The 26,504-nt window shown below is 41.1% G+C and overlaps 1 protein-coding gene across 1 annotated transcript in view; it reads left to right on the top strand.

Annotated features, from left to right (window-relative positions):
* fbxl17 (F-box and leucine-rich repeat protein 17) overlaps positions 1–26,504 on the top strand; it is a 236,721-nt gene that overhangs the window by 87,399 nt on the left and 122,818 nt on the right. Inside the window, exon 8 of the mRNA XM_028578848.1 lies at positions 1,199–1,329. Within this exon, the coding sequence (XP_028434649.1) occupies positions 1,199–1,329 (131 nt within the window). The remainder of the gene's footprint in view (positions 1–1,198; positions 1,330–26,504) is intronic.

Below are 26,504 nucleotides of genomic sequence, written 5' to 3'. Positions count from 1 at the left end.
GAGTGACAAAACTACCGCAGGCTACATACAGTACATAGTACCAGAGAGAGAGACAAATGGAGGTAAAGGTTTTGAAAACCTTTTATAATACCTTCAGTGCAGTGTAGCATCACACACACGCCAGTGTTTAAGTGTGTGCAGTATGTGGGGACAGGGAAGAGTGTTTACATGTGTGCTTACTTCACCCAGCGAGCTTCGGTCCTTATCCATCCCCCCCAGGTGTCTTCGTTGTGGTAGGTATATGTCATGCCTATGGAGCCAACAATAGCACTCAGTGATCTTAACACCAACTGCAAGCTTGTTTTCTCTTTAGCCTTGGCCCTGACATTTACCTCCTGGCCTCCCTTGCGGCTGGCCGGAATATCATACCTCTGTTATCCTGCATCCCTGGTGTGTGAGTGTGAGAGTGTACAGTACAGTATGTGTGTGCATGCACCTGTTCCTTAAATAGTTTTGAGTATGTATCAAAGAAGATACACCTGTGCTGTGACTTGAAAAGCCTTTGGTAAATTCAGCTATCAGATACGCTTGTTGAACAGTGTGTCAGGAAGTAGAGATTTTGACTGGAGGATTAATCTAAACCCCTTCTTATAGAGTATTCAGATCGGAAAGAGGGATCACTGAGAGTCGGAGAGATGAAAGGAAAAGGGAAAGCGAATGCTCGTATAACCCCTCACGCCAGGCATGCAGACACAGAATGATAAACCATAACAGCAAGCAATTTTGTATCATTTCTCTGCCTTGTTAGGTTTTATTCAGCATTTATGCTATTTTTCATTACACGTGGCAGTATACAAGTTTACTCAGTGTGTAGAGAGATGTTTTCCACATTTCCACCATCCATGTAATTCAGCAGGTGTGTATACCATACAGTACATGCCTTCACCAAATATTTATCTTCCTGTACTGTAGCTTCCTTTTTTGCACCGCTCATAGTAACAAATCTACTGCTGGTTCCCTCATGAACAGACAGGAAATTGTGTGCCCTGCATATCTGTATATTCTTCCTATAATAATAAAAAACTACTAACAAAATGCGTTGACATTATTTTTGTCTAGAAATAGGGATGACTACATGTGGTTTAGTCGCTTTAAATGGGTGCGCTGTTATTAGGTTGTCTGTGCTGCACAGATAGCTATTTGTGTGAATTTGACATGATTAAATCATCTTTATGTTTTTGTGGGTTGTCTCTTGTAGCTACGGAACCTGAGTGTCCTTGACCTGCGGCACATCTCGGAGCTCAACAACGAGACGGTGATGGAGGTGGTGAGGAAATGTCGCAACCTCAGTTCCCTCAACCTCTGCCTCAACTGGAGCATCAACGACCGGTATGTCAAGTCAAGTCAAGTCTATTTGTATAGACCAGTACCACATGCAATGATGCTCAGTGGGCGTTGCTGGCCCACTATGTAACAATCACTGACCTAGCCCAGGCTGTCTAAAGGCCGAGACACACAGGGTCGAAAATCGGCCGTTGGACAGTCTGGTGAGGTCAGCGACTCGAATCTGTTAGGTGTGTCCCGTGCCGTCGTCCGTCTGAGGGGCTGTCGTCGTTCATTTTGGCCGACCTGACATGTTCAGTCGGCGGCAGTGCAGTCGGGACTCACCCGGAAATGGCAAGCAGAATGAGCGTGACTAGAGTCTCTCAAAATCTGACGAAAATCTTTTGTTGAGCTGAAATGAAGACAGATTCAGCAACTGCATGGCTTATTTCTCGCTTAAAATGTTTTCAGAAACACGTTTCGGTGAACTATTTTAGTACAATATGAGATCGTATTCTGAACGAGCCGCCATGACAGTCTGGCTTTGAATTTCCGGAGAAAACAAACCCACGTGACGCGTTCGTCCAATCAGCTGCCGGTTTTCATTTCTTGGGCAACAATACAGAGTAGCGCTGCCTGCTGCTATGGAGACGTATTACGTTTCTCAAGTCGGTGTCGCCTCAGTGTGTTCCGAGGCATTTTTTTGTACCTTGGGAACCGACTGATCATTTCGACTGGCTTTTCTGCCGAGGGTCAGCCGTCAGGTTGGTGTGTACCAGCTATAACGGGACAAGAAAAACTCCTAAAATAATTATCATCGTGGATGGAAGAACTGTAAGAAATCTTGAGAGAGGCAACTCAATGAGACACCTTCCTCCTTGGACAGCAAGGTTTGCAATAAGAGCCTTAGTTAGAAAAAAATACAACAGTAACTTTTAGTATAAGGTTTTAGTTTTATAATCCAAGAGTAGTAGTATGATAAATCCAATACTAATATTTTTGCTAATACTCAAAAATAAATACAAAAGATTAGTCATTTGACTAATGGCTCTTTAGGATCTTAGTTAGCAAGAAATCTTTCATTGATTCGTCATATTTCATGATGTTTCATGGGGAGCTGTTATTGATTATTTATAAGTTATAGTCACTTCTCGGCATCACAGTAATATTCACGAATTTGCAAAACATATTTGGGCCTCAAGGACGAGTGATTTGAGCGGCGAAGAAGAAAATACAAACAGAACTTTTGTTTGTTCACAAGAAACCTCCACAGGGTGCCTTTAATCTTTGGAGGGACAATAATGAACCAGTTTGAATGTTTTAAAAAAAAAAATTAATTCAACTAATCTATTAGTTGATTAAGGATCTTAATAGCTCTACACACAAACTGTACTGTACACACATACACACTCCCCAACAACATTTGAAGCTGAAGCATATTTGAGGTAGTTATTGAAAAGCTTTACAAGTGATCAAAATCTATTCTTGTTTGACACCTTTGTCTCCTAAGTCAAGGCTCCACAGATGTTTTTGTACTGACATTGACAGAAGGATACATTATGTGGGACACACATTCAAAAACGTATACATAATGTACTAAAACCAATACACTCCTTATGCAAGCATTCAAACTCTTGCACAGGGAAGGATAGACATACAGTAATAATTAAAAACACAAGTTGAAAGGACAGCAAGAAGTTATTTTTTCTTTGTTTCTGTCTCCCTGGTCATCTTTCTTGCTGCTCCCACTCAATTCTTTTCTTTCCACCTTTCTCTCTCAAATGGGAGAGAACCTGTACAGAATATAACGGCAAGACTAAAGCATCTCCTCTTTTATTTATTATCTTGTGTTTTATTCATACATTTCTATTTAATCTATTGATTTACAGCAAAGGCTGTGCCTTCTCTGCCGACTGTACTCCCACTCTGGCTTAGGAGTGTGAACACAATATTGAATTTACCATGGTGCATAGCAACTGTGTGTGTGTGTGTGTGTGTGTGTGTGTGTGGGGGGGTGTGTGTGTGTGGATGGGTGGGTGTGTGGATGGATGGGTGGGTGTGTGCGCGCAAAATTATTCTTGCATTATTGAGTTAACAGCAGACATCTGGTGGGAAGGTTATGGTAATACCTTACCCGCCTCCTTTCAATCAAAAAACATGGAGTTTGGTGAAATCCTCAATCCACATGGGTTCTTCACTTTATCACACACACACACACACACACACACACACACACACACACACACACACACACACACACACATGGCTGGATTGATTCCATAATGATATTTACTGCATTGGTTCAGGGGCTGAAGGTGTGTGTGTCTGACTGGATTTGTCTGGATCACCTGTGGGAATATTGGAATTTAAGAGAGAGTGTGTGTGTGTGTGTGTGTGTGTGTGTGTGTGGCAGTCTGAGTGCGAGGGAGATAAAGCTAGGATGTTTGTGTGTGTGTGTGTGTGTGTGTGTGTGTGTGTGTGTGGCAGCATGCAGCTGGTATGTTGTTGGCTTAGGTATGAAGCAAAGACAATAGGAAAGTGAAAGGCTGAGGTGCGTTCCATGCTGAACGCTGTTGTTTACACCATGGATGTATTGTAGGAATAATACAGGTCTCTTAATACAACCATGGTTTACACCAACACAGAGGAGAAATGCTCACTCTGATTGTGTCCACGGCTAAAAAAAAAAAAAACGTGATCACTGTAAGCAAGGTAGGCCTTTTGCAACCCGGTCTCACGGCAGTTCGTGTAAATGTCCACGTTATTCTTAATCTATTGATATGTGTTCACGGAGAAGTTTTTCTCGTTTTTTACGTGTAAATGTCACATTATTTTTTACGTGTAAATGTCACATTATTTTCTCGGGGAAAGGACGCCGGTAGGCGGCCGAAAAGGTCGCTCCATAAGCCGGGAGGCGCCCGCGAGGCGGCCCGCTGGGGACCCGCTGGATGAGGCGGCCGGGAGGCGGCCGAAAAGGACGCTCCATAAGCCGGGAGGCGGCCGAAAAGGACGCTCCATAAGCCGGGAGGCGCCCGCGAGACGGCCCGCGAGGCGGCCCGCTGGGGACGCCCCACAATAACGGGATGGCGGAGGTTGGGTTTAGGAAAAAACTTACGGGGAAAGGGCGCCTTAAACGCCGGGAGACGCGCCACAGTAACACGCGGGACGCGATCCCCGCTCGCCCGGGTGAAAGTCCTGTGTTGTTTGACCCATCCACCACCCCGAGTAATTCTTATATTACTCCCTACAATTTTCGTGCTGTGGCCACAAAATATGCTTCCCATTGAAATACATTACTTTACATTTTCGTGTTATCCACCACGTAAAAACCGACAAAAACGTCTCCGTGAACACGTATCAATAGATTCAAATAACGTCACATTTACACGAACTTCCATGAGACCGGCTACCACTCCACCACATTTTAATGGGAAAACCAGTTGAGTTGTGCCAACGCGGCTCACTTCTCCTGGCTCTTTGCAGCATGGGACAGCTCGGCTACACTCTGATAATGGAATAACCCTACAGTATTTGTGTGTGAGAGTTGAGAGAAAGTAAGAGTAAAAAGTACGAGGCAAAATAGTGTTGATGTGACACACTGAGAGTTTCAGTGTTATTTTTTTAGCATTTTTATTTATTTTATTTATTTTTGCACATTTTTCTTTTTGTATTCAAGTAATATGTCAATAATTAGGACCATTAATCAATAAGAACCCGAATCAATGAGCAATGCTGAATCAGAATTAATTACATTTATAATAAATACTAGTTTTCAACTTATAAAAACACAAACACACACACCAATATAAACATGGACACACACTCCAGCAAGTTGTCAGAAGAGTCTAATAGGCTGTTTAAAAGTGAGATTGTATGGATGATGGTTTTCTATACTGACAAACTGTCAGTGTGTATGTATGTATGTATGTATGTATATATATACAGAGAGAGAGAGAGAGAACATTTACACTTTTTATTATTATTACTTGAATAGCTTTGGCTCATATTAAGTTGTTTATTACCATTGGTATATTGTTATTATTGTTACTTTGGTTTAGATATGATTATTTATATTGTTGAATTTGTATTTGTATTAATTTTGTGTGATGCTTTGGCAATATTGTTTTTGTTACATTCATGCCAATAAAGCAAATTGAATTGAGAGAGAGAGAGGCTGAAAACGTCTATTTGAGTCAAAGATATCAGGGTCACTGCTACAAGCACGCACGAACGCATGCGCACGCACACACACACACACACACACACACACACACACACACACACACACACACACACACACAAACCAGAATGATAAACCTCACTCACATTAGCTCTCCGAGGGCACAGCTGGGTCACAGTATGCTGTAAACAGGCAGAGGAAATGACCCCTTATTTCCAGGATCAATTTATCCCCCTACAAGGTGCAATTGGAGAGATAGAGCTCTGTGGGAGGGAAAACACTTCAGTCATTTTTTCGTCCCTTCTTTTTCTTTCTTTTTCTCGCTCATCTTTAAGGATAATAAAAAAAACAGTGTCCTCTGGCTCCCCTTATCTTCCTCAGTAATGGCTGAAAACAGAGTAAGAAAGAGAGAAATGATGACCAAATTTGGACTTCCCAGCGTCACAGTCCGACAGGCAGATTGCGACAGTAGGACACCGATTTTTTGTTCTGCGTCATTTCTTGGGGAGATGGGATGTGATGTGCTGCGGGTGGCCAGTGTTGGCCCTGTTATTTCTCTGTATCCTCTTCCAGCCATGATAGGAGACCAATGTGGGATTGGATTTGATAACGGTGAGCGAGTCACGATCAAAGTGGAACGACAGAGCAAATGGCAGCGTTCACTTTATAGAACCGAGTTGAGAACACAGTGTCAAAGTTAAATGTTTTTTTTTTGTGTGCTTGGTGTCAGTTTCTTTTCATCTCACAGAAACTCCGGGGAGCTTTTGTGTTGTGCACCTGATATATTTGTGACCTTTGTTACCATTGTGTGTCTGTTTTTGTTGTCTGTGTGTAAAGATTATTTTATACACAGAGACCTGTTTTTCCTACTGGAGATATGATTTTTATAGTATAATTTGTCATTTATATAATTAGTTTAAAAAAAAAATCTTATTGCACTTCTTCTGCCAGAAAAAAAGATTAAACATGGATTTTATGTGATTTCCATGCTTCTGTTTGTTCAAGTGTGAGTGTGTTGCAATAAGGTTTGCGGTGAAGCCTCCTCAGTGGTTTTGGTCAAAGCAAAGAGTCAGCATCTATTCTGCTAACATTAACCCTTCTGCCGGACACAGCCTGTGTTGACGTGCAGATTTATGCATGTCCCTCCTCTTTCTATGCATGTGTGTGTTTGTGCTCAAGCTCTGGTCAGCTGGCCTGTAGTCTTAACTGAAAGTCGATGCATGGAATAAGTGAGTCATTTCTTTTATGAGATCTGTGTTGTTGGAAGTTGGGCATTTCCCAAAAGCACTGGCGTTCTCTCGTTCTCTCTCTCTCTCTCTCTCTCTCTCTCTCTCTCTCTCTCTCTCTTTTCTCTTTCTCTTTCTCTTTCTTCATCTCTGTCTTTCCGACAGCTTAATTTAAACTGGGGGAATCAATATGCATCCCTTATTCCTTCTTTGCTTCTTCGGGCCAACATTCTCTGCATATCTCCATCACTTACGAGCATCACAAATCACAGCCCAAATTGGCTGTTCTACATTTTTGTCCCCCTCTCACACAAAAATCGGACTAGGTGAGGGATGACCCGGGGCCCTCTGTGACTTTCAGGAGCTTATAAAGCAGGAAATAATTGTAGAAGCATTCTCTCAGAAACACACCTTCTCTAAAACTTTAAGGTGTGTGGAGTTGGAGGCGTTTGCAATAGAAACTCATTCCAAATAGCCTCTGTTGTAGCCAGCTGGCAGATCCCACAGTGCTTGGAGAAGTGTTAAACCCCAAAATCGAATGAGTACACAATACATCATATAGCAGTATGATCAACGATGTGTCAAATGACACTTTGTTGCTCCACTTTTATTGGCCACAGTGAAGGTGACCAGTGCCTGTATTTGTCAAAGTTCTAGAGACTACATTAAAGAATACTTTAAGGAGCCAACTTGGGAGTAAAAAAAAAAAAAAAAAAAAAAAAAAAAAAAATCTGCAAAATCTCCCGTAGCAATTAACACATGAAATTAAGAACAAGTAGCCTCCAACAATTTAAATAGGGATGCAATTATAGTAAATTGGCTGAACTATAAAGAGCCAATTCCCTGAGCAATGCCAAAGTTTCTGAGAAATTATGTTTTTCTCTTAACTCTGGCGAGACAAGATAGCAGGTAAGTCGCTAATTATTTACTGCTGTAAAATAAAACCTTTTCTGTTTCATAAATCCTATTACAAAATGTTACAAAAACTCTTAAAGAGAACATTCTAATTTTCAAGGTACAACGTATTGTTTAACTACGGTATGGATATGAAAATATGAAATATATTTATATATAATTTATTAGCTATTATACACAAATCGCTCTGAGAAGTAAAGCATTTAGGTACAGTGAAATATCTTCATTCTTAACAGGAAAAAAGTGAAGAATTGTTACCATTTATCTGTTGTCTGTCGGTCACAGTTTGATAAGTATGGGCCTTGGAAAACAGCCTGTGAACTTATTTTCTTTCTCTGCTGTGAACCTACTTACACTTTTGACATAAGGGACTGCCGTCAGCTGAGTGTTACTACTGGAAAAAAGTGAAACGACAAACTTGTAGTTTCTTCTGGGTACAAATTATCCAACTGACCTCTCTAGCTGCTTAGGTCAGCCATAAAGGTTTGTGGAAAAAAAGCAGCAGACTGTGGGAAAGTGAGAAAATCCCCCAGATAAGAGGTCATTTATGTCTACATCTATTGTATAACCGCACTGTCCATAGGTTTCTTCTTGCCAACTATTTTTAGCAGCCCCCCCTTTTCTTTTGGTTTTGTTGGATGTTTTCTAAATGCCATTTAAAATGTCAGAGGAGCCCCAACGAGCGATCGACAGACATTTGTCCTTGTCTTGTTTCTCCGCCACCTGTCTGTCCAGATTTGAGTAGAGGTGCTGAGGGGCCTTCCCCTGTCTTTGTCACTTCTAATTCTCTGCTCTTGTATTTTCACACGTACAGCACAAGGCTCTACAATTTGAGGTAGCTACCACTGCTGAGAATTTCATGATTCTTTTTGTTCTCCTTCCAGTGGGAAGCTCATGGCCAGACCCTGCACTGCACTCGCATGATTTGTAAATTAAAAACCCAGGCCTTTTTTATTTATTTTTTTTATTTACTCAGGCCTGCTTTGTTGGAGCAGATTGGCTGTCAGCTGAGATTACAGTCCTGCTTAGCAGAGTGAATACACAAGGATAACCAGTGTTGCCCTAATGTCAGACATGATGGTAAGAAAAGGGTGAGGGAAAAACCAACGAGCTGTAATGGAGGCAGAGTGATTAGGCACGGCAGATGCACACGTATGCATGTAGCAGTTTTCCCCTCATTTCTCTCTCAGTTCTGTCTTTCATCTCAGGCGCTTATTCTCTTTGGCTCGGTCTCTTTTTCACACTTCATCTCTCCTCCAGTTGTCTTTCTGTGTTTCTTTCTCCGTCTCTCTCTTACTTTCTTTCTTCCTCTCTCTCTGTCTCACGCTCACAAACAGTGAGGTGATTAATTCTGGCAGGTTGGGTGTGAAAGTGTGCTATGATAAACATGCTGCCGTGGTTATTAATTTTGAGTAATGGCAGCGTCAAACTCCAGTGCCTGGATAAGTATCAGAGATGGAGGAACATTTGTGGCGCGGCGCAGAGACACAATGAAGGCAAGCAGCTGGAGCTTATAGGCTACAACAGCGTGAGAGCTGCTGTTATATTCGGGCACAGATCCAAGGCCAGCAGCATCCTGCATCTCCCTGAGTCCCTATGTCAAATCCTAAACTAACAAAAAAAATATGTACATAAAATAGCTAAAATATGTAATTAATTAGCCAATTTATTTGCTGTTGCTGTACAGTTCAGAGGGTCTTGAGTCACCCTGCTGCTCCAAGGTCTTTAATTTGATTGGATTGCTCTCATTTCTGGAAATCACAAGACTCGATTTGTGATAAACTGTCAGTGGCAGCTAAACAGCTGCTGAATTTAAAGGGGTTTTAAGTAATCTTTGACTCTGATCACCCTCTTTCATTGACTAAGTGCTTGCTGCACCAACGGGTCTTTGGTGCAGGTCATGGTGGCTCGTAATATGTTACAAAAAAGTCTGATTTCCACATTAGAGACTAGTAAGGTAGCTAATAACTGCAGAAATGATCCGATGACTGGTGAGGAGGTCAAATACCAGACCTTTGCTCAGGAAGGGTTTTTTAATGCTTCCTCTAGACACAAAAATTTATCGCTATTATCTCACAGAATGAGTCATGAGTGTGACATCTGAAATTTAGCTAAAATCCATGTAACTAAATTGTTGACCCTTGACAGCTAAATTATTGGTCTCATTTTGACCAAAAACGTTTTTCCTGTAATTTAATTTTTTCAGCGTTTAGGTTTACCCTCTGCTCGGAAAATGATTTTTACTTCAGCCTATTACCAGACCAGGAGATAAGAGAAGAAGCCAATAGAGAACATGATTTAAAAACATGGCATTCGATTTTGCTCAGTGATGCAAAATGTATGTACAGTAGATTGTGCGTCTTCCAAAAGGTCTCTGCTTAGAGTGATCTTCTCTCATTTCATTTTCTCTCTGATCTTATTTTATGTCTCTGTTTTGAGAGTTGATCTCATTTTTAAGCTTTTATCCAATTCCCTGGTTCTTGTGGATTGATGTTTTTTCTCCATATTAATTCCACTCTGAAGGTTACATTGCTGAGCAGAAATCTGTGTGTATGGTCATTTTCATGTTTGATTCATGTGTTTCATCAGAAAGAAACAATATAGATTATATCATTGTTTTCTGATTTGTTTTCTGATTTGTTTTTCAGTAAATATATATTTTTTTCTCCTATTTTTTTAACTTTTTCTACAATAACTTTCTGCCTTGCTCTAACTCAATCATTATTATTATTTTTTTGTAATACAGTTTTTTAATACAGTCTCAGTCAGTCAGTCAGCCTGCATATTTACAGTTTCACTCTACCACCCCAAAATGTTAGTGCATGTCTTTCTGTGCATGTCTTTAGCCATATGCATGGAGACCTCGGTCTTCGGGCCAAACCTTAGATTGTATCTCTGTATGCATATTTGTAGACCCTTGCCTGTGAATGGGTGCTTAAGCGCAAATGGCCTTCAGGCTCTGTGTGCGACTCTTACTCAGGAAGCCTCGCTGGTTCTCCTCCCCAGACAGAGGCCTGTACTCCGGGCTGTGTGTATTCACCCTGCAGCTGGATGTATGGGTCCTGTGTAAAAGGGATTTGAGCCATTTAGAATCAGCGTGTCAACTGAGCAAGTAGGTAATGTAATCGCACAGAAATGTTCACGAAGTGTTCCGCTGGCCAGGAACCAAAGCATTGGACGATGGTGAAACTTCCACTGTGGGAAAGCATAGCCATCAGCGCTCCACGTTCCCTCACTGAAGGGAGCAGACGTCTTTTACCTAACCCTCCAAGCCTTCAAATTACATTCAGAACGGTGAATTCTTTCCTTTCATGGGATGGCATACCTCTTCTCAATGTCCGTTTTACAACCGACATTAATTGTCCTCCCAGCAAGCGCTCTATGAATTGGGCACGGAATGGTGCAAATGAAAGCCAGTGGTGTTGGATTGAGTTTGACAAAGCTATGCAGAAGTGGAAAGTTCATATGAGTAATTTTCTTTTTGAGTAAGTAGAGTTGGTTTTGTGTTTGTGTACACTTTTGTGGTCAGAATTTCTGTGCACAAGTTGAGGTTGTTGTTGTTTGTGAATATGTTTGGCTTACAGGTGGTACACAGCGGGGACTGTAGCTTATTATGGTTTTCCATACTGTGGGGTCAGAAAGTTGCCAGTATAATCTAAATGGTAAAGAGACCACGGGGCTCGGCTGCCCGTGTTTCACCATGCTGGAGCCCTGGCATTTGGCCTGTGTTTGAGGACCAAAGCTGTAATTTTCTCTTCCTCTGCTCTCTGTGGCTTTTTGAATACTGGGTCAGATGAATAAAACAAAAGCCATATTCAAAATTATTCTTTTTTATGCTCATCCTTTTATGCCTTATTTCTTTATCATCAAATGAGCACATGTCCACATGTCCTTGTTCCATCCCACGAGCACTTTCTATAATATTGCTCTGTTCTTCTTTTTTTTTTTGTATTGCTGTGCTGCTTAATTGATAGCATCCTTTCCCTTCCTTCCTTCCTTCCTTCCCTTCTTATTGCTGTGCTCTGTATATCTCCCTCCACCTCTCCCTCTGCCTCCCTCTCTTCCCTTCTTTCCTCCCTACAGCGTTCCCCCATTCCCTCTGCGTTGCACTCATTTGTGTGATCGCCTTCTTCTTACCCACAGCACATCCGCTGCCCCACAAATGAGAGCAGGGAGAGTGGTAGAAAGCAAACTGGGGAGCGCATGATGCAGGGCCCAAGGAACAGGGTTTAATGAAGCCAGCCTAAATGAATTTACTGCTTTCCATTGAGCCGCTCTGTCCCATGTGGCGGACTAGCACCTCAGCCATTGTGTCGGAGGTCCCCTCTCTGTTCTGCTACCTGTTTGTCTGACAGCTCTGTAATTAGCCGCCACTATTGAGGAGAGTAATTGCGTATTAGAGCCATGTTCTGTTATGGGAGCCTCAAAAGTGTACATTTTTATGCAAATTTTCAGAATCGGGCCTAGATTAAGAAAATTACCCAGGGTTTTGAGTGTGGGAGAAATAAAGGAAGGTCATTTTCTACCAAAAAAGGAAAGAAAAGAAATTGTGGGTATCGCAGCATGCTAAATGGATGGAGGGGGCCGTGTGTCTGCTTGAATTTGTTTGGTAGTATATGTGTGTGTGTATTAGTCTCCAGGGATAAACGTTTTTTTGCTGCGTGGCTGATTCACTATTTCAAATTGGTATTTTAAACAGTGCTCTGTGATGGGATTTGAATAACAAAGTAAATTGGAGTTGTTAACTGCTATTGTTGGCTCACCTGGTTTGTATTAGAAGCTCCTGGGGACAAATACTGTGCTAATTGTTATTCCTTGTCTTTGTTTTGGTATGCATGTGCATGTGCTTGTGTGTGGGTTTAGCCTCTGGAATGCCTGCACATGTCAGCTGCTTGCTTGCAACTTATCTGGTTAAGAACAGAACTGTCGACTGAGGAACCTGGATTGCGTTGCGCCAACTATTTGTAAATTCATCACTAAGTTAATAAGTCCTACCTAAGTTCTTAGTATCTTCTTGCTAGCTAGAAACGAGTGCTTTACTAAATCTGATTGCACTATTTAAACTTAGAAAAAGTCTTTGCGTACATTTGTAGCTATAAATAGGTTTGAACTTATAAGTGCTGTTTGTTTGAGTTTGCCGGACCATAATTCGATCTGATAAATACATGTAGAACGTATGCAAGTGTTTGTATGGTTAATGCCCGGCTCATGACCTCACCAGCCAAGGACACCAATGCAGACACACACCCACACAAACTCATCTCCCCCTTTTTCTCAGTCAACGCTAACCTGCCCAAGCCATGACATATGGCCTGTCTGTTCTGATCAGGCCGTCAAAATCTGAACCTCAAATTTAATGTTCAGCTGGAGCAGAACGATGCATAAACACTCTCCAGACACCCCCAGGAACTTGGAAAATCAGCCTTCCTTCTGGAAACTTTATAATTTTATTTCAGTCGCAACTCTGCAATCTCCTTCCTCTGTCTTTGAGCACATGAATAAAACCTCAAAAGAAAGCTATGTACTGTATGTGTGGTGTGTGTGGCTGCAATAATTCTTTTGTGAATTTGCATTTATGTATGCATTTATTTTCTTATTTTCTTGAATGCCTGCCACAACAGTTTTTCTTTGCAGAGATGAGCTCCAAGCCAACTCTGCTGTGCATAAACTTTGCATTTAGCTTGTGCAGTTTGTTTTAGGATCAAGCATGTTCCTTGTTTAGGTCAACATCAGCTGACCCACTGACTTCAGGATAGATTTGTCTTTTTAGTTATGCCTCGGAGAGGAAGTCCCAAAGTCAGTGACAAGACAACATCTCGGCAGCTGGGAGAGTTTTTTGTCTCGCCAACGGACAAAGCAGGACCTTTGCTTGCTTCTCTAAAGAGCTTGTACCTGGGCCTTTAGGCAGAATGATACGCTTTTTAAACATTCACAAATCAGTATGCTGTGCTTTAAATGAATAATCCACAGTCACTGGTTGAGGCTGTAGTTTCAGGTGTTGATGTTGGTCCACATTTGAGAAATCATGAGTGATATATAAACATCTCTGATGTTTAAACGTTTACTTTGTTGGACCTGAAGAGGGTTTTGACGTTTCTTATGCTCGGCTCTTATAGTGTGCTATAACTCCTATGTTTTTTTTTTTTTGCTGTCTGCTTCCATTACCTACTAAGCCTTTGTCAGATTGCAAGGCTGTGAAGCGGTCCCCTATCACCACTGGTAACAGTGGTTTCCAAGTCCCAGTCTATTCAGCTCACGCCGCCACCCTTCAGAGACCGCTAATAACTATTTGCTCAAGCTTATACATTCTCACCCCGTGACTTACATTTTTTTTCTGTTTCCGTCCCTTGCTCCATTCAGCCTCCCTGGTTTACTGGATCCATATTTTCTTTCCTCCCTCCCTTTTCTTCTTCCCTCTCTTCATCCTTCCTTCCCTTTCTGGCACCATCTTTCCTTTCATCAAAGCAATTGCTATTTAAACTCTCCACTGCTCCAAGGTCCTGTCAGATCCCCTAGAAGCCAAACGCTATTAAAAGAGGTCTCTAGAGCTTAGCCAGTGTGTGTATGTGGGTGTGTGCATTTATATGTACAGTAAGTGTGAATTTTGTGGGCGTATTTCAGTGTGTGGCACAACTGTGTGGTAATATGTGTATGTATCCATATTGGTGTTGAGGGTATCTCCCTTTTTGATCCTCGGGATCTTCAATAAGAGTGTGAACTCTGGTGGGAAATCTATTGGCAGCTGATTCAGAAGATTACGGATATTCGGCTTGGCGGGAGGCAGTAGGTGGTTGTGGTGGGGGGGTTAGAGGAGCTTGCCATAACCCAGAGAGAGTAAAAATATAAATAGAGTGTGGCGTCGATGACCTTGTGGTATGAGGTTTTGTATTCTGCTGCGCCAAATGGGAAAACAATTCAAGCTTTTGCTAAAACACACTCACAAATATGCACATACAGTAAGCCCAGAAGCAGTGGAAAATGCACTGGCACACACACACACACACACACACACACACACACACACACACACACACACACACACACACACACACACACACACACACACACACACACACACACACAGAGTTATATTCAAATAAATACAAACCACTTCAAATAACCTGCTCAACTTTTCTGTGAGAGAAACAAAATCTTAATTATTAAGACTTGTTGTGACATTAAAAGTTTGCCTACTCTTTTTAGAGAGTATACAAACTAATTTATAGGGCTTCTAGTAATTATTATTTTCATTAATGTGCCGATTATTTTCTTAATTAACTGTTTGGTCTAAGAAATGTAAGATACAGTAAAAATGGCTAGTTCCCTGGAGCCCAAGATGGTCTCTTTTAATGTCTAGTTTTATCCCACCAGCAGACAAAAACTCAAAAATTGTGAAATTATTGTAAATTGACCAATTTAATATAATTTGAGATCAGAAAAAGCAGCACATTCTTACATTGGAGAACTTGTTTGAAAAATTACTTGAACGATGGAATGATTATCAAAATCATTTCTGATTCATTTTCTATTGATCGACTAATCAATAAATCTGCTAAAAACTACATTCTTTTTCTGTTATTTCACTCATACTCAACAGTGTAGTTTGGTGGACCTGGGAAGTTGTACTATTCCCCCCTAGTCTAAACATAGAAATACAAGCAGTAGAGCAGCCTAATAGTAATACATAGTATACCTGTACCAAACAGATGTGGAGCACTGCTTGTATTCATATTTAACTTTTGAGACTGTTTGAGGCAGCTCACCATTTTGTCATTAATACACTTCTTTGCATACACTGAATATGTTTTATTTTAGACTTTAAGGTATCTTCCTGACCTGCCTGGACCAGGTGTCTATTTAGGGAGACGGATTTAGAGAGAGAGAGAGAGAGAGAGAGAGAGAGAGAGAGAGACCTGTTTCATTAGCAGATTGAAGGAGATGGCTACTTAAATGTGATAGGCCATTAGCTGTTCATCCCTCCTGCACTATTAATGCAAGGTATGGAAAATGCAATCATGCAAATCACTCTTCGATCAGAGCTTTTCATAGAGGAATAAATGCTGACGGCGTGGAGGGTAAGGAGTATTAAGAATGAGGTGGGCAGAGGGATAAGTCTCACATAGAAAGAGACACAGAGTGAGGTACACTATTTTCTTCTTTCCCTCCTCTTTGCAGTGTCATATCTGTCTTTGTTTTCACTACGTTTATCAGTACTCTGTCTGTTAAATTTAAAGATGTCATAGGAGTTACATGTCAGGGCATGTGGAAACAGACATGACAGTGAGATTCTTTAGGTGCTCAGTCTCTCTCTGCTCTTTCAGCTACATTACCATAAATTAGTTTTAAGATTAGGCACAGCAAATGAGCATATTGTATACTAAGTGACACTGGTGTTTGATAACCCATTTTAATTATGTTAAATTGCTTGGAGCTAAATGGCAGGAGTGTGATGTTGAGTAACTGAAGAAAGTGAGAGGTTAGTTTTGGTATGTTTGCATGAAAAATGCAACCAAAGTGGAGAAAAATAAAAGAGTTTCATCCTCTTTGACTCTGGCCTCTTACTAATGTCAGGGTACATGTCAGTATGGTCCATCAGCTCTGTTATTTTTCGTATTTAACTTTTTATTGGAGAAAAAAATACAATACAATACTTCCAGTCACAGATACAATTTACCCTTTTTTCATTTTTTTTTTTAAACATATATGCATATGTACACGGAAACATATACACATATAGAAACAAAAACAAACAAACAAACAAAAAACAAAACAAACAATAATAAGAATGTAAGGGAAAATAATTAAATGAAATCACAGAGTACCGTGTAATGAACAGTGAACAGCCCCCCCACCCATTCCCCCACTCAGCTCAACATGACCAACACACATATTACTGGTTATTAATGCAAAACAAAATTGTACCACAATAACAGGCACACATTCAATTGGGTAGCACCTCTAGACTGTTGAAATAGGAGATAAAGGGTTGTGATTTATGGAAAAATTTGACTGTACATCCTCTGAGCGTGTATTTAATTTTCTCAACTTTTAAAAAATACATGATGTCTTTGAGCCACCGGGAGATAGAAGGATATTTAGCAGACTTCCAATGTAACAATAAAGAGCGTCTTGCTAGTAAGGATGTGAAAGCTATAATGTCCTTTTGTGTAGGGTCAATTGCAAGTAAGGGGTCAGGAATCCCAAAAATAGCAATCAGAGGGCAAGGTTGGAGATTTACCCCTAGAACAGAGGACATTATAGTAAAATAACACACCTTTCAAATCAGGACAAAGAAAAAACATGTGGCTAAGGTGACAAGGAGAGCCATGGCATTTATCACATTTGTCTTCCACCTCCGGATACAGTTCAGACAGTCTAAACTTAGAGAAATGTACCCTGTATAAGACCTTAAATTGAATGAGCCCAAGACGAGCACACGAGGTGGTTGATTGTATCCTCTCTATGGCCTGTTCCCAGGACTCCTCCTGTATTTGTATTCCCAGTTCCCTTTCCCATGTACACTTAAGTTTAGCATCGGAGTGGTTGCTAAAAGCTAAGATAATGTCATACAGCTTTGACATGATACCTCTGTGATGTGGGACAAAAGAAAGCATGGTTTCCCACCGCTGCTCTGGAGGTAAAGAGGGGAAATTGGGTAAACACTTAGCCACAAAATTGCGAGTTTGAAAATAGCGAAACAGATGAGTAACAGGGAGTCCATAACGAGATGACAGATTGGCAAAACTATCAAAGACCCCGTCTACATATAAATCTCTGAATTGTGTAATACCCTTGTCATACCACAGTGAAAATGTTGAGTCCGAAAGTGATGGAGGAAATAAATGGTTGTTAAACACAGGACCCAAGGAAGATGCGGCTACAAGTTTCAAGTGTCGTCTAAATTGAAACCAGATTTTGAGTGTGTTAAGAACCACTTGATTATCAGTATATAGAGAAGGTTTAGTAGGTAAAGAAGAATAAAGTAGAGCAGGTATAGAAGATCCCCTACAGGATGAAAGTTCCAATTTACACCAAGAGGATCCAGGGGATTTCAACCAGTAGCACAGTTTATGGATGTGAGCCGCCCAATAGTAAGTGAAAAAATTAGGTAATGCAAGTCCTCCACTAAGTCTGCATCTCTGCAGTAAAGTTTTACGAATCCTAGGTGATTTCCCACCCCAAATAAAGGAACAAATTATCTTATCCAGTGAGTCAAAAAAATGTTTTGGCAAAAAAAGAGGAATTGACTGAAATAAAAATAGAAGTTTTGGTAAAATATTCATTTTAACAACATTAATCTTGCCAATTAATGAAAGGGGGAGGTTGCCCCATCTTTGAATATTGGATGTAATCTTTGAGATAAGGGGAGTGAAATTAGCAGATGCAAGGCCAGATAAAGAACGAGTCACATTAATACCTAGGTATTTAAACCCAGAAGGACTAAATCGAAAAGGCAAATCAGACTGTTGCATATGACATGCTGCAGTATTAATGGGAAAACACTCACTTTTCCCCAAGTTCAATTTATAACCTGAAAAGGAGCTGAAGTTCTCCAGAATACTTAGAACAGCAGGGATAGAAAGTGCAGGATCAGTTATATACAATAACAAATCATCCGCATACAGCGATAATTTATATTCAATTCCATTGCAGGTGATTCCTTTGAATAGAGAGAGGCTCGATAGCAATAGCAAAGAGCAAAGGTGATAAAGGACACCCTTGGCGAGTTCCACGTCCAAGGGCAAAATAATCACAGTAAACATCATTAGTATGGACACTGGCCTTAGGGGACGAATAAAGGAGGCGAATCCAAGAAATAAATTTATCACCAAATCCAAATTTCCTTAAAACTGCAAACAAGTACTCCCACTCTACCCTATCGAATGCCTTTTCGGCATCTAAAGAAATCACAAGCTCAGGAAGTTCAGCCGAATGTTTCGAATAAATTATATTGAAAAGTGTACGGGTATTAAAAAACAATTGACGACCCTTTATAAAACCATTTTGCTCTTCGGATATAATATGAGGAAGCACATTCTCTAAGCGGGATGCAATTACTTTAGCTAACACCTTTACATCAGCATTAAGCAGAGACAATGGTCTGTAGGAGCCACAGGTCATCGGGTCTTTGTCCTTTTTAAGAAGGAGAGCAATAGTGGCTTGTGTCAGGGTTGGCGGTAACGTACCACTTTCAAAGGATTCATTGAATACGGATAAAAGTAGCGGTGCCAATTTGCCAACAAATGTTTTAAAAAATTCAATCGGAAACCCGTCGGGGGCCTGGAGCTTTGTTAGATTGCATTGCATTAATAGCATTTTGTACTTCTTCAAGGGAGAGTGTAGAGTCCAATTGCCTGGCAGTATTAGTATCAATAACAGGATTTGAAAGGTTCTGAAGAAATGTATTCATTTTAATGTTGTCTATAGGAAATTCAGATTTATATAGTAATGAGTAAAATGATGTAAAAGTAGCATTAATTTCCAAGGGATCTGTAGTGATAGTGTCATAAGTGTTTTTAATACTAGGTATCAGACGGGAAGTGGCCTGACGTCGTAACTGATGTGCCAGCAACCGACTTGCCTTGTCGCCGTGTTCATAGTGTGAGCCACGGCTGCGTAGTAGCAGGCGCTCTGCCTCTTTAGTTGAAATGAGATCAAATTCTGCTTGCAAATCAAGACGCTGCTTAACTAGTTCCGGAGAAGGGTTCAGCGCATATCTTCGATCAAGGCTACTAATCGCAGATGTAAGTGCATTAAGCCTAGCATTAACCTTGTTATTAGAAAGAGCAGAGTAAGAAATAATTTGACCTCTCAGGTAACATTTAATTGTCTCCCATAGCAATGAATATGAAGAGGAGTCATTTTGATTGAAAGACAAGAATTCTTCAATAGAATTTGATATGAGTTTGCAAAATTCTTTGTCTGCCAAAAGAAGAGAGTTAAATCTCCAAAGTGGTGAAAGTTGAATATCTAATAATAAAGGTGAATGATCAGATATTACAATACCTAAATAGTCAGAAGAATTTACACATGAATTAAGTGTACTGTCAATAAAAAAGTAATCAATCCTAGAATATGAATGATGCACCTGGGAAAAGAAAGAGAATTTTTTAATAGAGGGGTTACGAGATCTCCATGGATCAATAAGACCATTCCGTTTCATAAAATCAGAGAATGTTTTAGACATAGCAGATTGAGTCAGCCTACGAAGATTAGACCGATCCAAGACTGGGTCAAAAACACAATTTAGATCCCCACCGAGGATCAGCAGGTGTGTATTCAAGAAGGGGATGTTACTCGGCAATCTATTAGCGAATTCAACATCATCAAAGTTCGGGGCATATACATTTACCAACAAAACCTTGTTTTGCATCAGGGTACCAGCAACCATGAGGTATCTGCCATTTCTATCAGCAATAACATCAGTGGATGAGAACTGAACTTTTTTGTTAATTAAAATGGCGACTCCTCTAGCTTTTGAATTAAAGTTTGAGTGGAAGACTTGACCTACCCAGGGGCAATGTAACCAACGGTGATCTTTAATGCGAAGGTGAGTCTCCTGCAAAAATACTAAATCCGAGTTCAATCGTTTCAAGTGCGCAAAAACCTTAGATCTCTTAACAGGATTATCCATACCTCTGATATTCCAACTGATAAATCTGAGAGGTGTGCCTGACCCAGCAATGCCGGGATCTATACCGCCATTAACCATTTAAATAAAAAATAAAAAAATGAATATGGTCATAAAGAGCCGAGATGGGATACCCTCCCCCCAACATACCCCTAAACACAAATACACCCAAAGTCCCCATATAATCACAGAACAAAGGAGACTGCAGTGTTTCCCGCAATAACCAAAAGTTGTCCACACTAGCGTTGAACAACCCGGAGACAATGCCCAACAAACAAAAGTGAGAGAAAAAAAAAAAAAAAAAAAACCGCCGACCTCAACATTATATAGTATGCGCATGAATACAGTGAAGCACGTGAAAAAAATCAAATTGACAATTAACAGCAGGCCCTCAGTCCTGTACAAATAGATGCAGGAAGCATAAAATGAGGTAGTGTTAATCTGAAGTAAAAAAGATACAAAATATGGTATAGCCTTGTTAACATTATCCAGTAAGATAGAGGGAAAAAATACCTGCTATAAACAAACAATAGTGACACTAACCAAGTTCGTGCAACAAGCCAGAGAACCACCAATACTGAACAGGTAGAGAATTAAGGCTGGTGAGTCCACAAACTCTAATGAATAATAGAACTCAGATCTGAAAAGCTACTGGAACTCACCCAGAAATCAAAGCTTTGACATAGTCGCTGGCTTCCTCCGCGGAAACAAAGTCCTTGTCAACACCGTTGTATGTGATGCGAAGTCGCGCTGGATGAATCAGACCATATCGAGCACCTTCAATGCCACGAAGTTGGCGTCTGACCTCGTTGAATGCGGCCCGAGCCCGAGCTATCTTGGCAGTGTGGTCAGGGAAGAATGACACGGTCAAGACCCTGACTTTAATCTGTCGGAGCTCTCTGGCGCGGCGCAAAATGTCAACACAGTCACTGTAATAATGAAATCTGCACACAATAGCTCGTGGACGATCACCGGGCTTGGGTTTGGGTTGGAGGGTCCGGTGGGACCGGTCCAAAAGCGGCTCCTTTACCAGATTGAATGCTTCCTTCAATAAGGCGGCTACAGCAGCAGTGGTACAGGTGTCAGGACCCTCCGGTACTCCCACTATCCTAATGTTGTTACGCCGTGATCTGGACTCCAAGTTTTCACATTTATTTTCCAGCTTGGCTACGTTAGCTGTGAGGCACTCGATAGTAGTTTTCATCTCGGCGATGTCATCGGAGCACTCAGTAAGTGCGTGCTCCATCTCTCCGACCGTACCTTTTAGCTTAGACATGGTAGCATCGGTAGCAGCTTTATCATTCGCCAGCTGTGACTTCACCGCTTGCAGGTCGAGCTTGATATTGGACAAAGCATCCCCGAGAGCATCCTGGAGTTCTTTTTTAAAAATATCAGCAATATCTTTCTTCACCGAGGCCAGCAACTCGAGCTTGAGGGCAGCGATGTCAAGGTTAGCATGCGTCGAGGTGACCTCTGCAGCAGCAGATGGCTCACTCGAGGATGTGGTCGCGGTTTGAGGACCAGGCCGCAGTTGTGTCTGAATAGTATTGCGAGTTTTAGAGTTCTTTCCAGCCATCTTACGCAGTCCAGAGTTAAATTGTCCACCAAAAAGTACTGCGGAGTACGACAATACTAAATATGTGACGAAAAAGCGCAGAAAAATTACAATTTTAACCGAAATCGGCAGGAGCTTCCAAACTCACGTCCTACTCCATTGAAGCTCGGCAGCGCCCCCCCAGCTCTGTTATTTTTCATAAACACAAACAAGGAAAAAGAAATTACCCTAAGAGTAACATAGGGGTGTGCCCTTTTGGGGGTCTCTCTATGACAACATGAGCTGTTTAGAATCTGAACAGCTGGAGAAACATGCTGATGCCGGAGCCAGCGATAAGACCGGCCGGAGCGGCCTCGAAACACTACTGGCCCACCGGGAAAATTCCCGACTCTCCCGATTGCCACTCCGCCTCATGCACGTATTCAAAATCTAAGTTTCAGGAGCATGAGTCCTCCACTTCGCTCAGCAAAAGAAAAAGGATATTGAAAAAAGCAAAAGACTGGCTTTTTGAAGCGTGAAGGCTGCCGTAGCTGTAATATGTACTTTGAACTGCGTGGTGCAAGAGAGTTGATTGCGATATATGATCTCAACGCTAGATGGGAGAAATTCCTACACATTGGACCTTTAAGGGTTCTATGAGAACATGCATGCCACTTTTTGTATATTTTGATAGTTAATGTTTTCAAAATGTAACTTGGGAATTAGATTTCTATGTAATATGCATGGTCTAAATTTGATAAAAACCCTGTCACTGATTTGTATCAACAGTTTGGGGCCTCAAATCTGCCTCTTAAATAAGTCCACTTCCTCTTTAATATACAGGGTGAGATATGGTTCTCCTTTGATAGTCACTTTGAGCAATTGAACCTGACAGTGAATTTCCCAAAAATACTTTTATAGCATCTCGTAAAATACTTCATCAGGCCTCAAAATTGTTGATTAGCATATTCATCTAGGATAGGCTGATGCAATAGGCTACACTTTAAATTAATAAGCCACTAACTGTACAACATTTCATGAGCAAGAGAGAGAGATGGTAAGGCAGAGAGATGGATGCCTTTTTTGCCACCTTGTGAAATATGTAATACATCTTCATTTTAACGGGTGTTGTAAATGTCAGGGCACAGATCTTCTCTTAATGAAAAGATCACCCTGTGTCCAAACTTTGACAAATGTATCTGGTTTGAGCTGAAAACTGGAGAGTCGTCTCCCAGTTGCAACAGTTTGGATGAGGGTTAACAAACTCAAGCTGTTGCCTCCTCCTGTGCAACTTCCGAGTTGATCGTTTAAATCAGATTAAATCCTGCTGCATCATCTGTTATCATTGCTGTCTCACGGTCTAGTGTGGTCACTGGTGAAATGTTGGGTGGTGATTAACCTTAGTCTGTGACCTTTAGAAAACGTGCACAAAACTTGTTCAGTTAAGCCACAATTAAAATCACTTAATTAATTAAAACATTAAGTCAGCTTCAGAACAGGACTGTGGTCTAAGATATTCAGTGTGAACTAATAATAATAATAATAATAAGCGCTTTATCATAGACACTGACATGAAATTCGCCGTTTTGAAACCAAAATAGGTGACCTACGTGAATCGTGTAGATTCAATTAGAAAATGTTTAAGGGGGTTAAGTACTCGGGCCTGGTGCCCGATTTCTGGCGTATGACTATTTTAGAAAAATAAATAAATTAAAAAGTCCACATGGGATTTGTTTTGATGCGCTGGATTTAACCATACTGTCTATGGATTTAACCAATCATCAAACTTCCACCAACCAATGAAATGAGTTGCACCAACCAATGAAACGAGTTCTAGCCAATCAGAGGCAAAGTAGGGCGGGTCTTTGCCGAAATGTCAGAGTGCGGTGCCAGTGTGGTCTCCGTGGTAACCCGGCTAAAAAAAAATGGAGGCAAAGTTTATCAAACTTGGAGCATGTGGTAGATACAGGCAGCTTTAGTTGGGAAAGGAGTTAAAACAAATGGCGCTGGGCATGAATGGAGGACAAGAAGAAAAGGGTGGAGACGGGAGGCCGTTTAGCACTTGGTGCCTCAAACTGAGGGAGCCAGGGTGCTTGCTTCTGCAGCGTATGTTCAAAGAAGATAATGTACGGCAGCAGCGGTAAGACAGGGCTTGCTAGTCATTAGATGCTAGTCACAAAGCTTCGGTCCGTGCACTCTGTAATACGAGTACGTTACCGGCAACGACCGCTACCGCTAAGAAAATTTGCTTCCGGGGGAGCATGCCCCCGGACCCCCCTAAAGGGGAAATATCCTTCTCAACTTTTTCACCCCTGACCCGTTTTCATGCCTGTAGACACTCAAAGCGCTTCAGGGGGGAGGGCTACCCTCTAACACCACCAATGTGTAGCACCCGCCTGGGTGATGCACGGCAGCATTACGACGCCAGACGCTCACCACACATCAGCTTGGTAGAGAGTAGAGATGGCCCGATACCATTTTTTGCTTCCCGATACCGATTCCGATACCTGAACTTGCGTATTGGCCAATACCGAGTACCGATCCGATACCAGTGTCATATATTTTATTATGTTTTAACAACTGTATGCTACTATCCCTGTATGGATGTGATATTATTTCTATCTTGTTGTCGGTCTGGCTCAGGTTAAACTCTTTGTGAAACATGAACAAACACAAACAGTGAATGCCACAGAACTTTCTTTTATTATCCAGTTTGACAGTCAGTTATAACGGAAAAAGAACATAAATAAACTACTTTAACGTAGATTTTCTTTAGGGCTTTATTACGTGGTATCGCGTCGGTGCATAAACTCCAGTACTTCCCGATACTGATACCAGTGTTTTAGGCAGTTTTGGAGCCGGACCATCTCTAGTAGAGAGGGAGGGGAACATATTTTTAGTGGTGGGGAAAACCGGAGCACCCGGAGAAAACCCACGCAGAAAACTGTGGATCACATGATCCACAGTTTTCCATGAATTGTAAATTTGTTTCTTTATATGAAGTCATTTTGCTTTTTAAAAGATGCATGGTCGCTAAGTAGCAGAATGGGTTCCCATGACTATAGTCAACCACCCATCTGCACCAGAACCTGAAATTTGACAGATGTTGCATCACAGTTGGATGTTGCACCCCAGTGTGCTGTAAGTATTTTGACTGACCCCAAATTTAGGAAACCATGCATTTCTGCAACGAGTCAAGGTGCTTCATTAATTTTGCTGGCTGGGTAGCACTTTTCCTCTATTGCTTTTCATCCTGCAACATATATGAAGAACAGGCAAAGCTCTAATCCATATATAATCATTTTCATGCAGATTTGCTGTGAATTTGCATAATTGTATGTGTTTAACTAATCATCAGTAACAGGAAAATAATACATCTAATTTCCATAGTTTGAATTCATTTAAATTGTATATATCCATTTATCTCAGAAATTGATACGATCCTTTCGTGTTTCAAAAAGTTCTACTACTTTCCAGAGGTGTGAGCACATGGCGTGGTGTGTTTACAGCCTGGAGCTGGAAGTGTGGGCTGCTTCAAAGCTCTATCCAGCATGCTGGACTGTGATTGCAGAAAGGTTAGCATGGGTTTGAGGATCTGAAAAGCGGTAGATAGCGCGGGCTGCTGTCAATTTACTCTCAAACCCGCCAGCAAAACTTTTCCTTCTGCTGTTCCTCCCACGGTTTTATGCAAACTTACAACGATGTCACTGACATCAATTTACCCCTTAAAGCTGCACCACACTGGACCATTATGGAGCATACGCTATCACACAACGTCCTCAGGGAATGTGAGAACAGGGAGAAAATGAGGAATCAGCATATAGATGTAGCTTCCCCCCCCCCATTTTATAGCAAACAGGTGCAGTGGCTTTGTCATTATTTGCAGCACCGACACTTTAGAATATATAATAATAATGTGTTTTTATACTCCAAAGGAAATGAGCACTGTCTACACTTTACATAGGGTTCCTGTCTTTTTTTGTCATTTTCCTATCTTTCGTTCTCTTCATATACGTTTCATAATGTAACTTCATAACAAGCCTGCCCTCCATAGCTGGGTGAAATTAACAGGATGTGAATAATAAATGAGGACTTAATTGATCAGGCTTCTGCCCTGAACAGATTGTATAGCTGCGCCCGTGATATTAATACTTTGAGTCAACAAAATCAATACGTTCAACTATGGGAAACCAGCAGAAAGAGGAACTGTGTTTATGTTGTATTAAGCTGACGCTCACTTCTTGTGACTTTAGGAAAATTTAAACAGTTACTACAACGGTTGTATTGGCTTTTTTGGAGCAAAACAGATCAGTGTCCATCTTCTGCTGGTAAAATAGCTGAACAAATATCTACTTAGATTAATGTTTTAGGGAAAACAAGAACTGTGTTTTCATTTTAAATTATTAGGTTTTTTGGCACTTTGCCTTGTATTGGATAGCGACAGTTAAGATTCCGACATGGGAGAGAAAGAAAGGGGTCGGCGTGCAATAAGGGCTCTTGGCCAGCATTGAATCAGGGATGTTGTGGTTATGTGGTATGCATCCTAACCACTGGGCTACCAGGACAAGCCATAACTGTATTTTCTTTTAATAATTATGTTGGTTAGAAGTGGCTGATAAAGATGCAGTAGCTTTGCTGACACTTTTCACAAGTGCCTTTTTTCTAGTCACATCATTAAATCTGTGCCCATTGGATATTTTGTTTATGATTAGACAATCTACTCTTCTTCTTCTTCTTCTTCTTCTTCTTCTTCTT

Source organism: Perca flavescens, chromosome 5 (assembly GCF_004354835.1).
Source record: "Perca flavescens isolate YP-PL-M2 chromosome 5, PFLA_1.0, whole genome shotgun sequence".
In the NCBI taxonomy this organism is placed as follows: Eukaryota; Metazoa; Chordata; class Actinopteri; order Perciformes; family Percidae; genus Perca; species Perca flavescens.
This window is presented reverse-complemented; position numbering and strand designations above follow the sequence as displayed.